At 44.2% G+C, this 16,743-nt stretch overlaps 1 protein-coding gene across 4 annotated transcripts in view; it reads right to left on the bottom strand.

Annotated features, from left to right (window-relative positions):
- Window positions 1-456: 456 nt before the first annotated feature.
- Window positions 457-16,743, bottom strand: part of TMC5 (transmembrane channel like 5) — a 39,107-nt gene continuing 22,820 nt past the window's right edge. For 3 of the 4 annotated variants that reach the window (XM_027098084.1, XM_027098085.1, XM_027098087.1), the window contains 10 exons: window positions 13,849-13,927; window positions 12,979-13,076; window positions 11,476-11,571; window positions 7,641-7,716; window positions 7,330-7,463; window positions 4,632-4,805; window positions 4,130-4,208; window positions 2,714-2,818; window positions 1,296-1,338; window positions 457-568 (listed from right to left, as the gene is read on the bottom strand). In XM_027098084.1, the coding sequence (XP_026953885.1) occupies window positions 522-568; window positions 1,296-1,338; window positions 2,714-2,818; window positions 4,130-4,208; window positions 4,632-4,805; window positions 7,330-7,463; window positions 7,641-7,716; window positions 11,476-11,571; window positions 12,979-13,076; window positions 13,849-13,927 (931 nt within the window). In that variant the 3' untranslated portion in view covers window positions 457-521. The remainder of the gene's footprint in view (window positions 569-1,295; window positions 1,339-2,713; window positions 2,819-4,129; window positions 4,209-4,631; window positions 4,806-7,329; window positions 7,464-7,640; window positions 7,717-11,475; window positions 11,572-12,978; window positions 13,077-13,848; window positions 13,928-16,743) is intronic. The other variant, XM_027098086.1, reaches the window with a different exon arrangement.

The raw sequence follows: 16,743 nt of genomic DNA, 5'->3' as shown, positions 1-16,743 counted from the left end.
AGACGAGCCCTCTGGTTGTTTCTCACCTTTGGGAAAAATGGGGATGTTTTCAGTGCAAAGTCATGAACAAATGCACATTCCAAAATTCAGAGGCTTCACATCCCTGATCGAGGGTCACATTTTTATTCAGACTGGACCATTTGTCTTAGCACCAGTCTCCAAACCTTTGCCAGGTCTGGGAGTTCTGGGAGCAGAGATTTCTAAGGGTCAATCATTCATATGCGTCTCTCTTAAACTACAACTCTTCCCAGGTTTTTGTGAACTAGTTCAAATATTACAACAATCTTTACTGGAAAATCTCAAATATTTTGTCTGGAAAAATCAGCAATTCAGGTGTAAAAACAACAGCAGGGAGTGCCCAATTTTACTTCTGTATTTACATTGTAGTCAGTTTCCACTCCTGGCTACAGGCTTGAATTTCCCATCTGGGAATCTCCTAAAGGCCCAGGTGTCATGGAGGAAGCTGCTCCATCTTCATCTTCTCTCCTTATTTGGTTGGTGTCTGGGTACCACAATAATTATCAGGCCTTTGGATTATCTTCTTGAACTGATCGCCTAAATCGCAGGTCTGGGTTTGATACAGGAGAAGAGAAGTTAGCACAGAGGCACACTGCCCCATATCTCCAAGGGAAAAACCAAATTAGCTTTCAAGATCCCGCAGCTTCTCAGGCCTTCCTTGCCTCCTCCTTTTAAGTTTCTTCAATTCTCTCCCTTGAACTCCCATCATTGGATGCTGTCAGTGAATGCTATTCCAAAAAGATGAATGGTTTATTTGTTTGTTTCCTCCCCAACATTCATTCCCCTCCTGGCATCAGCCACATGTTTTCTTTGGAAAGCCACCCTTCTCCACTCTCTCAGTCCCTGTGGTCTGTATGTTTGTACCACCTGTATCTAGAGATGAGGTCTGCGACTCAGATCTGGCCAATGAAATCATCACAGTCTCTTGGCCACAGCAATTGTTTCAGATCCAATGAAACACAATGAGAATCTGGATCTCTTTCACACTAGACTTGAATCTGAGAAGATATAAGAAGCTAAGAAAGCTGTCTTGTAATTATCAGGAGATAACGTGGAAAAGAACTGAACAGAAAGAAACCAGGTTCTGCCAACATACTGTGAGACCCTGCTTCTGGCCACACCTAAAGCAAGAATTATTGTTGAGTTTTGGCTAAAGCCAGTTTGGGCCAGTTCTTGCAATTGAACGAGTGACTGATACAGGAGCAGTTCTGACCCTCTGTCTTGGGACCTATCATCTGGATGAATTAGGCCTTACTCAGTGCCAGTCAGGTACTCACCTTGAGCAGCATCATGCTCTCTGACACGCAGAGGACCAGATTGCTAAAAAAGAAGAAAACAAGAAATCTCATCACTGGAAGAGAGTGTACACCTCAGATCCTGCTGCATCAGTGGTGAGACTTGTGAGACCTCACCATTTTAATATTAACAGGTGACAGATTAAGACCAAGATTCAGCCATAGAAATATCAAACATGTTTCAATTTTTATGGGCAGTGATTCCATTCATTTAATCATTCATTTCACAGATATTTACTGAGCATTTACAATATATACCAGGTAATATATTAGGACCTGCAAAGGTACACTCATAATCCTTGCCTTCAAAGGTGGGCTTCTAGATCCCTTACCTATGTTGTGCTGATGGTATTAATTTGAACAGGCAGTAAACGACATGGCAGTCTCTTCTGACAAGATCATAACTTCTAAAACTAGTAGCATTTGAATTAACGTGGGTTTACTGTTTATCCACATTTTCTAGGACACCAAGGAAGCCAGCACAGGCTTTGGTATTAGAGCAGGATTCCAGGCATCTCTTGTTAAGAATGAAATTGGTAAAAATCTTTTTAAGAGCGTGATATGGCAATATCTGTTAACATTATCATGTGCATGCCTATGGCAGATAAAACACTCACATAAAACAATTATAATAAAAAATGTTTCATTACACATCGTTTTTAGTAGTAAAAAAAAAACAAACTAAACAACCCAAATGTCCAAGTAGGTACAGACTGAAACAGTGTCTGAGATACAGTATTAAGCGGGGAGAGGGGGAGCGTTGTGTAAAATGTAACCCCTTTTTTGTAATAAATAAACAAGAATGTTAGTAGATGCATGCTTGTTTGCAGCCCGGGGGAAAGATCCGGAAGAATACACACTGAAGCATTAACCTAGTGGGGTGAGATTTCAAGCCATTTTTCATCTCAGTGGGATATATTTCTGTTTGGTTGGGTTATGGAAAGGATGCAGGCAAGCCCCACGAGGGTAGAGCCCTACTGTGGTACCATGATAACCCCAGAACCTAGAATGGGGCCAGGCATAGAACATGGTGAATGCATATTATTTATTTATTTATTTATTTTGTGGTACGCGGGCCTCTCACTGTTGTGGCCTCTCCCACTGCGGAGCACAGGCTCCAGACGTGCAGGCTCAACGGCCATGGCTCATGGGCCCAGCTGCTCCGCGGCACGTGGGATGTTCCCGGACCGGGGCACGAACCCTTGTCCCCTGCATCGGCAGGCGGACTCTCAACCACCGCACCACCAGGGAAGCCCGCGTATTATTTTTTTTAATAAAAAATACAGAAATGTTAAAACACAGAAAGTGAAGTGCCCTGATGTGATTCTGGTTTCCTGATGCACTTTTCCCAGGAGGGCAAATCTGTGTCACAGGGATCCCAAGGCGGCTTCCAGCCTCACCTCCACGTCTCTCGTGTCTGGCGTAAACAAGGCGGGGCTTGCTCTCTTCTCCATATCCTGCAGCTTGATCAGCTTTTCTATCAGGAACATTTTGTCCTTGCCCTCCTGCCAAGAAGGAAAACAAAAACAAAAACATGGAGGATGAATGATGGTGTGGGGCTGGGAAGTAAATGATGGAAAGGTTGATTTTTAGGCAGGTAGGGTCCTGGACATTGGCTTCGCCACCAGGGAAGCCCAGTTTCCTTAATTTTCCTTAATTTTAAAATAGAGGTTAAAGAAATAAATGTGCTCGGGACTTCCCTGGTGGCGCAGTGGTTAAGAATCTGCCTGCCAATGCAGGGACACGGGTTCAAGCCCTGGTCCGGGAAGATTCCACATGCCGCGTAGCCACTAAGCCCGTGCGCCACAACTACTGAAGCCTGCGCGCCTACAGCCCTTGCTCCCCAGCAAGAGAAGCCACCACAATGAGAAGCCCGTGCGCAATGAAGAGTGGCCCCCGCTCGCCGCAATTAGAGAAAAACCCACTCGCAGCAATGAGGACCCAACGCAGCCAAAAATAAATAAATTAAATAAATTAAAACTTGCTAAAAAACAAGAAAAAAGAAATAAATGTGCTAAACACCACCGCAGGGTTACAAATCAGATATATCCAGAATGTGGGAACGACTACAAGACAAAAGACCTGGTTTCTCCAACAATAAATGGCAAGAGAAGCAGGAAGTGTGAACAGCTACAGATTGAAAGAAATGTAAACAACACATCAACCAAATGCAACATGTGACACTTTTTCAGATTTTGACTTGAGTAATCCTGCCGTAAAAAGGCAATGCGGGCTTCCCTTGGTGGCGCAGTGGTTGAGTCCGCCTGCCGATGCAGGGGACACGGGTTCATGCCCCGGTCCGGGAAGATCCCACATGCCGCGGAACGGCTGGGCCGGTGAGCCATGGCCGCTGAGCCTGCGCGTCCGGAACCTGTGCTCCGCAATGGGAGAGGCCACAGCGGTGAGAGGCCCGCGTACCGCAAAAAAAAAAAAAAAAAAAAAAAAGACACTTAATGGGACAGTTGGGGAAATTTGACCATTGACTGACTATAAGATGATAGTAAGGAACTAAATTTTCTTTTACGTGTGATGATTGGTACCGTGGTTATGTTTTTTAAAAGGGTGTATCTCTCAGGCATATAGAAGAGTCTACAGATAAAATGATATAAAGGCTAGGATTTTGCTTGAAAATAATCGAGATTTACAGCAAAGAGATAGTGTAGAGGACATAAGAGTATGCAAAGGTTAATGGTTGTCAGGGCTAGGTGGTGGGAAGGTTCATTGTACTATTCTCTATTTTGGACTGTGTTTGAAAATTTCCATTACAAAATGTTAAAAAGGAGGGGAGAATAACAAAGGGATCCAATGGGACTTACGTTAATGATCTGTTCATGGAGCAGTCTGATCATAATCTTCCTTCCCTCTGTGATCTGCCAGTAAAGGTAAGTGATGATTCTGGAAGAGAAGAAAAGAAAGAATGGCAGGGCTTCCCTGGTGGCGCAGTGGTTGGGAGTCCGCCTGCCGATGCGGGGGACACGGGTTCGTGCCCCGATCCAGGGGGATCCCGCATGCCGTGGAGTGGCTGGGCCCATGAGCCATGGCCACTGAGCCTGCGCGTCCGGAGCCTGTGCTCCGGAACGGGAGAGGCCACAACAGTGAGAGGCCTGCGTACCGCAAAAAAAAAAAAAAAAACAGACCCCCCAAAAATGATAAGAAGATATTAAATAACTTTTAGAAAAATTCAAGGGCAGAGTTGGGATGACCCAGAACACTGAGCCCCACTGTCGTCTTTGCCTTCCCACCAAACAGCCCTCGGCTGCCCACATGACGTGTAGATGAGGTATTTCCCCCACTAGTTTTCCAAGGGCCCCCAATTACAATACAATGAGGGTGAGGATGAAGAAGAAGTGCACGCTGCCGACAAGGTTCTGGTAGATCCAAACGACCCACAGGTAGCTGCGACTTTGACTCAGGGTGTCAATCCACCTGTAGATGGACTCAATGAAGAAGGACAGACCTCGAAACGGGCCACAGTCAGCTGAAGGTGTCAATCTGATAAAACAAGGGACAGAGAAGCATCTCTAGTGCCAGACTCAGGTATAGTTTATTCTAGAATAGCCCAGTCATTTCTGGGCTCTGAACATGGAACCAGCAATTCTTACCTGCTCCACCCACATCCCCCTGCAAAGGAAACCCTCTCGCTCATAGCCCCAGCTGGTGTGTTTTGTTTTCGTGACCTGCACTCCAAGGACCAGCTCTTGGACAGGGGTATCACCTGATCCAACCGTAACCAATCCAAAGACCAGGCAGAGGGGTCTCAGTGGTATCCTGGCACAAAGAAATGAACTGTGACGATCAGACTCTCTTCCTTAGGAACTTGAACTAAGAAATACAAAGATGGGAGGCTGTAATCTAGGGAAGCTGGAGTTGTGGTAATAATGGCCACATGAAATCAGTTGTTGTGAACAAGCAGAAACTAGAAGGCAACAAGGAACTGGTCAGGAAGAGAGAAAAGAGAGTAAACACGGCGAGAGAGTCAAGGACATCACAGAACAGAGGAGCCTGCCCTGAAGCCGCTGAGACCCTCATGGTTCCAGTTCCACGAGTATCCTAAAAATCAACTCCCTTGTTGTGTGTTCGGTTGCTCATTCATTCTACAAAGGTTTACTGCCCTTGTACTGAGGCAGGAGATAGATGGGCTCCAGGTTAGACATTTACAAGCCGGTTTCCTTTCTATACTTCCAGATAGAAATAACAACAGGAACAGGGTGAATAGCTGGACTTTGTCTCCAGTGGACACTTTAATGGCAGGGGCAGAGAGGAGCTGAGTCCTGCCCAGATAAAGAGAACACATATTTCTGATTCTTGAGGTCACGGAGACTTCCCTGACTACATATGCACAGAAAGACTCCTTGGGGTTAAAAAGGAGGGGGCTCCACCCCATAATAGGTGATGCCAAGCCGCCCACAGGCCTCTGCGCTGGAATCCATCTTGGCTAAAAGTTGTGCAAGAACTGCTCTATATAAATGACCTAACCGCCTCTTTACTGCATTCCTCCTCATTAGGGAGGACACCCACACCCTTTTCTCTCCAGGTGTGTATCTCTGCCTTGCTTCTGTCTTAAATTAAAAAACTGTTTCCCTGTGTGCTCTCCCACTTGCTGTGCTGTGTCTCTAATAATAAGCTTTGTACCTGTTTTTACAGTTTTTGCCTCCTTGAAATATTCTTGCTTTCAAATGGGCAAGAGCCAGGGGAACTTTGCTTCTAGCCTCTAGCCCTCGCTGGTCTAGCAGCTAGGATTCCTGGTTTTCAGCCAGGCTACCCAGGTTCAAGTCCTGGGCAGGGAACTAAGATTCTGCTTCAAGCCAATGCTCACTGCTGTCTCCTTGAGATCAGTGCCAGGCTCTGTGCTAGATACTAAGCCCTGGAGAGTCCACAGTAAACAAGACAGACATGATACCTGCCCTCCCAGGTTCTAGTGGGAAAGATGGTCAAGCAATGAGTATGCAATTAAACAAAGATTCAAAGGCATTTCTGACACGAACTAGGGAACGAACAAAGGAAACCACCCTGAGAGAGAGAGAGAGGAGGGGGTTGCTGACAGAAGACGAGGATGGTGGAGGATGGTCAGGTCTTCAAGAGGACTTCTGAGATGAGGGTGGAAAGAAGGCCGCCAAGCAAAGGGACTGGGGAGAGCACTTCAAAGATGTAACCCCATCCCATGTGAGGAGAGGCTCCCAGGGTCCCAGGAACAGACTGAGAGCCTTGAGGCTGGAGTAGGATGGAGCCATGGGGGTGAGGTGGAGAGGTAAGAGGGAGCCTGACCAGACAGGGCCTTTCAGTTCATTAGAGGAAGTTCTGTTCTGCATGTGGAGAGCTGCCTTCTCCCCAGCTGGGAAGCTGCAGAACTTGGAGGAAGTAAGGAAGCGTGCCGTCAAGACTGGGCACCTGGCGGTTGGTGACCCAACTTGGATATATTGCCTCCCTTGGTTGTAGCATCTGTTGGTTACCAAGGCAACTTGGGTTAAACACTGAATGAAGCATGTCTTTTTATTCTGACCTGCGGCATCTGGGGCCTTACTGATCCTGCAGAGACTGCCTTTCCCAGGGCTAGCCTACAAAGCATGCCTTTCATATGCAAACCTGAGCCCCCATCCCACCTCCACCTCCTCTCTCAAGCGCTCACACTCTGGGCCCTGTTCCTCTGCCCCCATCACCCCAGAGTCACATACCAGCCAACTCCAGAGGGTCCCTATACCCCAGAGCCTGCTGAGATTATTCAAACTCACCCCTCCTAAGCACGCTAACCCTGCCTTTCCCTTTCCTCCCCACCGAAACCACAATAAAGACTTTTGACCACGTTGACTGCTCTCCCCCTCTGCCTCTGACGGACCCTGGTGCCTCCCCATGTGACCCACCCATGGTGTGATGTGCCCCCTCCCTTTGGGGTCTGTGAGTATAACAAATTATTTTTTCAGTGGCAGTTGTCTCCTGATCTGCTGGCCTCACCATACCTGAAGAATGATAAAACCTATATGTTAAAACACGCACCCACCCCAAGTCTGCCATCTCCTACCTCCAGATGGTGATGGCCAGGGTGCACAGGGCCCCGGTGAAGGACGGGAAAAACAGCAAAAAGATGAAGACAGTCATCATCTGTGAGGCCCGCCAGGCTTTGCTCAGAGGCTGGAAATTCATCATCAGGCTGATCTGAAGAAAGAGAAGCAGTCACCTCCCTTCTGTAGCCGGAGAAGCAGGCCAGAGGGACCCCAGCCAGACACCAGCTACCTGACACCTTTCCCAGCAGCCCCCACACCCAATTCCAGCCACCACTGGGTCACATGGGACTGAGAAAAGCTGAATGGTTCCACCTTCAGACTGACTCACATTTTTGACGTAAAACATGATGAAAAGAGCCATCATTTGGATAAAGGGCAGCAGAGGGCAGAAGAAGATTCCAATCCTATGAGAGAAAGGGGATGAGTGTCAGAGATCAGGGGAGACACAGGGAATCTGTGCGGAGGGCAGGGAAAGAGGGTGTTATGGGCTGAGTTCTGTCCCTCCGAAACTCATATGTTGAAGTCCTAACCCAGTACCTCAGAATGCTACTGTATTTGGAGATAAGGCCTTTAAGGAGATGATTAAGGTAAAATGAGGCCACTGACCTCATGTGGGCCCTAACAGACTCATACGGAGGGAAGAAGACCAGGTGAGGACACAGGGAGAAGGCACCATCTACAGGCCAAGGACAGAGGCCTCAGATGGAACCCACCCTGCCAACACCTTGATCTTGCATTTTGAGCCTCCAGAATTGTGAGAAAATAAATGTGTGTGGTTTAAGCCACCCGGTCTGTGGCACTTTGCTGTAGCCGCCCTAGAAAACTCATACAGAGGGAGCCTGATTCCAACACAGCAAAGCAGGCAAGTCCCACCATACACAGTATCCACAGCTCTGGAAAAGAGATTTTGCAGAGAACGCTACCCACACAGCCATCAATTAAACCACCAGAGGCCTTCAGCCAGCCCTAATCCAGGTGTCTCACATGTGGGACGTGAATTCCTCCTCCCCCTTTGGCATTCAAGAAGGCCTGAAATCCTGCAGGGACAGGCATTAAACTGCATCGAGTTACAAATGACAGGCATTAAACTGCATCGAGTTACTCAGCTCTCCCCAGTGCTTCTGAGGCCAAAAGAAAAAAAAATCTCAGTTTGGTGCTAGAAGGTCCTTAAGTTCTAACGCTTTCCAACCTCCATTTCTTTAAAAAAAGAAGCAGCCTTTAGACTGAGAGCCTTGACAGACAGCAGCATCTAGCTAGATTTTTTTTTTTTTTTTTTTTTTGCGGTACGCGGGCCTCTCACTGTTGTGGCCTCTCCCGTTGTGGAGCACAGGCTCCAGACGCGCAGGCTCAGCGGCCATGGCTCACGGGCCCAGCTGCTCCATGGCATGTGGGATCTTCCCGGACCGGAGCACACACCCGTGTCCCCTGCATCGGCAGGCGGACTCTCAACCACTGCACCACCAGGGAAGCCCTAGCTAGAATTTAATGACTTTTTGTGATGGGATTGATTTTATTTTTCAAATTACTTGCAATTTCTGTCAAATGATATGATTTTCCATTGATGATGATAAAGACTCATTAAAAATATATTTAAATTTTAAAAAGGCAAACAATTTAAAAGATAATATTAAGTCAAAAACAGTACAGGTGATAGATAGATATGCCCAAAAAATAGGCAGGCTGGTGTACAAAAGACTAAACTTTGGGAAACATTTTCCTCACCTCATTTTCTACCATCATCCCTAACATACACTCAATTTCTGTCACTCTATTATCTTCTTTTAAAGCTCATCATCAAAGGCAATATTCTCCTAAAACCCACAGAGATTAAATCTATAATTGCCACGGAGAAAGGAAAAGATATGTGTGTTTCCGATTGTGCTTATTTATGATTTATTAACAAAAACCTTAAAGGCCCAGAATAATGAGCATCTCATTGTAAGCTTTCCCGCCTCGAAGCTAACACTTCCCCTGGGAATCTCTGTCGAATGGTCAATAGTATGAGGGCTCAGCCTCTAGGATTCAAAAACCTGGATACTGAATCAGATGACTTACCCGCATTACTTACTAAACAACAAAAAATTTGAGTGCTCATAAGTACCATACAATCCAGCGATTCCACTTCTGTGTATATATCAAAAAGGATTGAAAACAGGGTCTCAAAGATATATCTGTACACCCATATTCATAGTAGAATTATTCACAATAGCTAAAAAGCATAAGTAACCCTGGTGTCCACTGGCAGATGAATGGATTAACAAAATGTGGTACATACACGCAATGGAATATTATTCAACCTTAAAAAGGAAGGAAATTCTAACTAACACATGCTGTATGGATGAATCTGGAGGACATCATGCTAAGTGAAATAAACGAGTACAAAAAGATAAATTCTATGTGAGTCCACTTATATGAAGTATCTGGACTAGTCAAACTCAAAGAAACAGAAAGTAGAATGCTGGTTGCCAGGGGCTGGAGGGGAGAGGGAATGGGGAGTTGTTGATTAATGGGTACAGAGTTTCAATTTTGCAAGGTGAAAAAGTTCTGGAGATTGGTTACACAGCAATGTGAATGTACTCAACACTACTGAATTGTACACTTACCAGTGGTTAAGATGGTAAATTTTATGTTATGTGTTTCTTACAACAATTTTTTAAAAAGAGCCCTTAAGGATAACAACAGCCATGTAATATCCCTACTTATAAACATTTCTGAATCAGTTACTCGCTAAGCACTTAATGCATACATTTTCTCATTTAATCGTTACCAAAACCCCGCGAAGTAGGTGCGAGCATCGCCCCCATTTACAGATTAGAAAACCAAGGTTTAGAGAGAGTTTATGTTATTTGCCCAACGGCATCCTGTTCATTGAGATAATGTGAGTAAAAGGCCTTTGTAAACTGCCCAGTTGCCAGTGGGTGACCTGGCAGTGTGCAAATGCATCAGCTAAACTACACAAAGAAAAAGTCCTCACCACCTGCAAAAATAAATTCACTGACATTAGTGAGTTATTTGCAGATAGCCAAATCACCCCGGGCAACTTTAAAGAGCTGGAAAATAAAGCACTTTACAGTTGTATGGCACGTTGGAGATTGCAAAGCAGTTTTCTTGTATCATCTGATTTAATCCTCAACACAATTCAAAGGCAGCTGTTATTATGTGCGTTTGACAGATGAGACTGAGGCTCAGAGAAGCTCAGTGACCTCAGTGAGTAGAAGAGCCAGCCCCAGAATCCAAGTTTATTCAACTCCAAATCCCCTACTTTCAGATTAGCAACCCCCCAAAAGATGGAACCTGGCAATGTAATATGCCATGCAGAATTCTGGCATTAGCTACATCATGTTAAATTAAATAAATAAAAATAGTCACTGGCTATTGGTTTGAGTTTCTAGGTGAGCTTGTCAAAAATTTGATGCAACTAGCTGGCTATCCTCAAAACACACATGCATGTTCACACACACACGTGCACACACACATGCACATGCACGCATACACAATTGCCAAAATTGAGGTGGCAAACCCCAAAGGCTCCGGAGGTCTACCAGAGCCCCACCACCAGGGAGTGAAGCAGATCAAGTGTAAGGCAACTTTCTCTGCCTTTATTTTCCCAGTTCTGTTGCGATATCAATACAAAGTAAAGTTTTCTACCATAAAAAAAACTGACAGCATAAGGGCAACAATCAAGGGCAAATCAATACTGGGGAGACAATAGCTCAAGGTGGGTCTGCAGCAAACTGGAACCACTCACCCCAGCTCAAGGCCCAGCCAATTGTTACCATAATGGGAGATGATCTAGATCTTTCCTTTTTTGGCGAGAAGTCAGAAATTTTAAATTTTATGTGAAATCCCCTGATTCTTAAATACTGGTGGTTAATTCAAATTTTTAGAAAAAGCACTGCATCGGACAAGAAAAACATACTTGCAGGCTGGATATGGCCCGGGGGCCTCCAGGTTAGGAATCCCTGCTCTATGTTGATTCTTGGCTGAAGTCCTCATAAAGGAAAAGAACAGTCTGGGACATGAATTCATGGTTCTCAGACTGGCTGGATTTGGTATCACCTGTGCAGCTTTGGAAAACCACAGATTCTGGGCATTGCCCCCAAAATGCCTAGTCCACAGTCGGGCTGGAACCATGGGGCAAGCCAAAGATTGTCAAAACTTACCACACCAGAGTCTGTGAGTAGATCAGTTCTAGGACATTCCTGGCAATGTCAAACTCCTGTCGGCCAAGACTCGTGATAAGCCGTAGTCCAATGATTCTGTGAAAATGTCATGAGTTTAGTGCCCAAACCATCAACTCCCTCTTTCAAAAGATTCCTCACAATCGAAAAAGGAGGACAAATCCTCACCAGTTTGGAATAAAGTCATAAGTTCCCTTGCAAATTTCTGAAAGTTCCAAGTATGAGCATGTTTTTGAAGAAATAATTGAGGGAAAATGGAATTAACACAATGCATTCCAATGGAGGTACTGCTAAAGTGGTTCAAAAAAATTCTAGAGAACATTATTTAAATTATCCCAACTACTATTTAAACAGATAATTAATTATGAATTTAAAATAGGTATTATTTAAATAAGATAATTATTTAAATTATCCCAACTATTATCTTGTTTATACCACCTTTTGCTTGTTAAACCTTGTTTTTCAGGGACCAAACTCAGCACTCTCAACCCAAATAAACGAAATTTTTCAGCTTTCAGTTACTGCTATTGAGTTAATGGTGTTTCCCTGTTTTCTAAGTCCACAAGGAGGAGCGCTACGTCCCCATTTATTCTGAAGAAACTTGAGACCACTCTGATTTTTTTTCTTACGGAGGAATTGCCAGTAAAAAACTGTTGTAAAAAATAAACAAAACAACAACAACAACAAAAAACTTCTCACCTTTATGTCCAGACCCTGGACAGAGGCTGAACTAAAAGTGAGTTTGGGCAAACTGAGTGAGGAAATTTGGCTTTCAACCTACCCACTGAGGAAGGAATCAGTATTATGCCATGCCATCTTATCACTAGGGCAATTTGCAAAAATAAGTAAATGTCTGTTAGGAATGAGATGCTCATAATATTATTATAAAATAAATGAATAAATAAAAGAGGACCACACATGGGCCAATGATGACATTGCCCTAATCCTGCACACCTGGAGTCTAAAATAAAAATTCGTGCATTAATTAAATTCAACGAAAGCAATGAGATAAATCTATAGGTACAGGCATGGAAAGATGACAAGGCATACTGACAGAATTGGTAAGAGCAAACTCCATGGCGATTTTGCAGTGTGACCCCATTTTTGTCTTTGAAAATTATATAGTATACACACACACAAAGCAGTGCATAGACAAATCTGGAGGAATATACATAGACTAGAATATTAAAATGGTCTATTGTGGATAAGATTTCAAATGACTCTCTGTTTCTGTGTTTAATTTCTAGAACTTTCTCAGGAGATTGCATAGGGCCAATTGAACTAAATGAACTTTGACAACAGGACTGTCAGGTCAAGATGAAATTTCAGTTAATTCAGAAGAAAACAATATTTCAAAGGACAATAGGCAGACTTAGAACAACATACACTTAGAGTACAGAAGGGACCCACACTTCATGCTCAGCCAGGACTATGGCTCTGGTTACAACGTCAGATATAATTACTCGGAGACAAACAAATATTTACCTCCTCAGGAACTCCCCCAGGAGGGAATCAGTTAAAGAGAACACAAAATCCATGAGAAGGAGCCGGTAGATTTCTTGGCCAATGAGGGTTTCCCAACACTGGAAGGCAAACAAGATTTGGGATGTGGGAGGAGGCTGTTGTCTCCACTTAGTTCCCATCTGTTCCTGGCCCCCTGTGCTCCTAAGAATGTGGCTGGTGGCTTAATTTGACTGAGTTTTTGTGTGCCCAGAAAAGCAGACCCACTCTCAACAGAAATGCACCTTTAGGGTGAATTTGTTTTTAAGAATGTTTATTCTCTTCCTGTGCTCCTTCTTCCCCCATTAAGGCTTGCCCTCCTCAGGTACCCAAACTTTCCCTTCTCACTAGCTCTCCCCTTTAACATTTTTCTTCTTTGTTCTATGCCTTCTGGATCCCGTTTCTTAACCAAGGAGAGCAGGAGGTGTCAATGGCGAATAATGCCTCCACTCCTTTTGCTTATTAACCTTATGAAAAATCAATTAATATCTTCTTGATTAAGAAAGTGGCCTAGAGGTTTAGCAGACCAGCACAAACGGGAAGGTTGAATTAATCAGCTTATGAAACTGGTGGTTAGCTACCTCTGTAGGAAGTCAGTGCTATGAGCTGATGGATTGAGAGCTTTTAGATTTGGCTGAATGAGGAAAGTTTCAGGTGTACGGCCCAAGGATGGATGGAAGGATGGATGGAAGAATTGATGGATGATTAGATGAATAGATGGATAAGTAGATGGACAGATGGATGGAAAAATAACATGATATCTGCTCTAATATCATAAGCAGAAGCTCTTGAGAAGCTCACTTCCTCCCTGGCGGTCAAAGGCAAGCTTAAGGCAAAACAGCATGGAAATCTCACCTCTTCACCAGCCAGGGCCACAATGTTGATCCAATAGTAACAAAGAATTCCAACGATTGATAATTTCAGAAGGATGTTTCTAAAAAACAGAAGCGAAAACAACTACCATTACCCTCCACAGCAGTCATCAGTGCTGTTTGCCAATATTTCCTTTGGGGCGTACAGTAGGATGGAAATTCCTGCCCCCCTGTGGTTGAGTGGGGCTATATGGCTAGATCTGGCAAATGAGTTGTGAGCAGAAATGATGTATGTCATTTTGTGTCACTTCTAGACTAGAGCATTTAAATGCCAGTGAGACTGTTCAAGACTCACTGTCTTCCCTCTGGAATGACAATCAGAAGTATTTGAGATGGTTGCTGCAATCTCAGCCTGGACCCCTGAGTGACTAACACGAGCAGAAATCCCCTGCCAACCCACGATGGGCATGTAGCATGGACAAGAAATAAACATTTGTATTCTAGACCACTGAGAGCTCGAGGTGGGGGATATTTGTTACCACAGTTTCACCTCATTTATTCTGACTGATACACCTTCTTTTAGGTATCTCCAAACTGCCTGATTTCATTTCTCACTGTAACAGTAGTACATACACATACTATTCATCAGGTGCTACCATGGACAGTAAACGTGCTAAGCACTTTACCAAATCATCCCTCTTCATCTTTACAACTCTATCATCAGGTAGGTGGTATTTTATGCCTATCTTACCGATGAGGAAACTGAAACGCAGAGAGATGAAATAACTTGTATGAGATCACACTGTTTAGGGGGATGGCAAAGGTTCAAACCGAGGACCCTCTGATTGAACAGCCTAAGGTCTTAAACCCAGTCACTTTGCCTAAATCAATACCTTCTGGTTTTAAGAAGTCTTCAGCCTTGGTGTGTCAAGAATCATGCACCACTAGACCAGTGATTCTCAAAGTGTGGTCCCCAGACCAGCAGTAGCATCTGTAAACTTGTTAGAAAGGCACACTTTCTGGCCCCAACCCGGATCTGCTGAATCAGAAACTCTGGGGTTGGGGCCCAGCAATCCCTCCAGGTAATTCTGGTGCATGCTAAAAGTAGAGAACCATTGCGCTAGACAACATTGTGAAGAAAGGGACAGGATCTGTCTTTTCAACTCCAGATCCCAAACCTCTTACCCAGTGCTTAGCCTATAGTAGACCCTCAATAGCAACTGGATTAACACCTTAGTATACAGTGATACTGTGATTTACAATAAGAAATATGTGTTTGGTCTTCTTTCCCTTTTCTGGCACTGAGCTCCTAAAGCCGTTGGAACTTTCTAAATGAGGAGAGCTATCAAGGTGCCTTTTGTTATATTAATGAAGTGACTGTTGGGAAGCCCCGAGGTCTATTAAGGTTAGGGGCTGGTTGCCATGACAACCAATCTTGTGATTAGAAGTTCTGAACTCAGCTTGCCTATCTCAGACTCCAGGGAGGGGAGAGGGGCTGGAGATTGGGTTCAACCACCAGTGGCCAATCATTTAATCAATCACGTCTATGTAATGAAGCCTCCATAAAAACCCAAAAGGAGGGGGTTCAGAGAGCTTCCGGATTGGTGACAGGACAATATTTGGAGAGAGTGGAAATCTCTGAGAGGGCAAGGAATCTCCGCACCCCTTCCCCAAACCTTGCCCTACATATCTCTTCTACCTGGCTGTCCCTGAGTTATATCTTTTTATAATAAAGCAGTAATCTAGTAGGTAAAGTGTTTCTCTGAATTATGTGGACCGCTCTAGCAAACTAATCAAACCTGAGGAGAAGTTCGTTGGAACCTCCGATCTCTAGCTAGTCGGTCAGAAGCCCGGGTGACCACATGGATTTGCGACTGGCATCTGAAGTAGGGGTGGGGGCAGTCTTGTGGAACTGAGCCCTTACCTTGTGGGATCTGACGCTATCTCCAGGTAGATAGTATCAGAGTTGAATTAAATTATAGGACACCAACTGATAGTGGAGAATGGCTTAGTGATGTGGGAAAACCCCACACATCAGAATGGGTGTCAGAACTTTATATACATTTACTGCAGTATAACTCCAGGTTAAACTAGAAAACACACTCTTCTAAGCCAGGAGAAGCTTATCATAGGTCAGAATGATTGTCTGTTTCTGAGCTTTCTCATTTTCTCTGCGTGTAGAGAAGATCTTAAATATTTTATGAAGCAATACGTAGGGCTAATATATATTAAAAGAGAATGAATCTCTGTTGGGATCAGAAAAATGCAAATTAGATAAAGGGATTAGATCAAAATGACACACTGAGCATACATGCCTACCACCTCTCTATCCAAATTCCATTGAAATGATAGAAAAGTTAAAAGCTAAAAGACCCATAAAGGAGAGGAAAACACGTCACCAAGGACAGACCAGAAATACAGAGGAATTTATGGAAAATAGAAAGCAGAAATAAAAATATGAACAAATTTGGCAGAGGACTTCCTCAGAGCTTGTGGTAGTTCTGAGGATGCCCGGAGCTTAGAGACAGCAGATACGAAGTGTCTGGAAAGGGCAACTGGGTGATTGTTTGACCATGCCAGATGTCAGAAAACCTCAAAGCAACACCTGCAGACCTCAGAAGAGGTAGTTAGAATACAGAGTCTTTGGTCCACTCAAACCCACATTCAAGTAGAAAGGCAAAATAAAAGACATGTGGGAACGTGGAAGTACTTCGAAGGCGGACCATCCTGATATCTACTCTAAAATGATGTCTTATCGTCTGTTGTAAAACGAGGAAGTTGTAAGTAGGATACATTTAACAAACACTGGTGAGCAAAGAAGCCAGTCAAACAATGTGTATGTCCAAAAAAATTGTTTTATGCCCCTGAATTGTACATTTAAAATGGTTTCTTCAACCACACACGCAAAATCCCAATTGTTTCTAACCATTGAAAGGAG

The sequence above is a fragment of the Aethalodelphis obliquidens genome, unplaced genomic scaffold (assembly GCF_003676395.1).
Source record: "Aethalodelphis obliquidens isolate GAN/ISIS:26980383/991018 unplaced genomic scaffold, ASM367639v1 scaffold120, whole genome shotgun sequence".
In the NCBI taxonomy this organism is placed as follows: Eukaryota; Metazoa; Chordata; class Mammalia; order Artiodactyla; family Delphinidae; genus Aethalodelphis; species Aethalodelphis obliquidens.
This window is presented reverse-complemented; position numbering and strand designations above follow the sequence as displayed.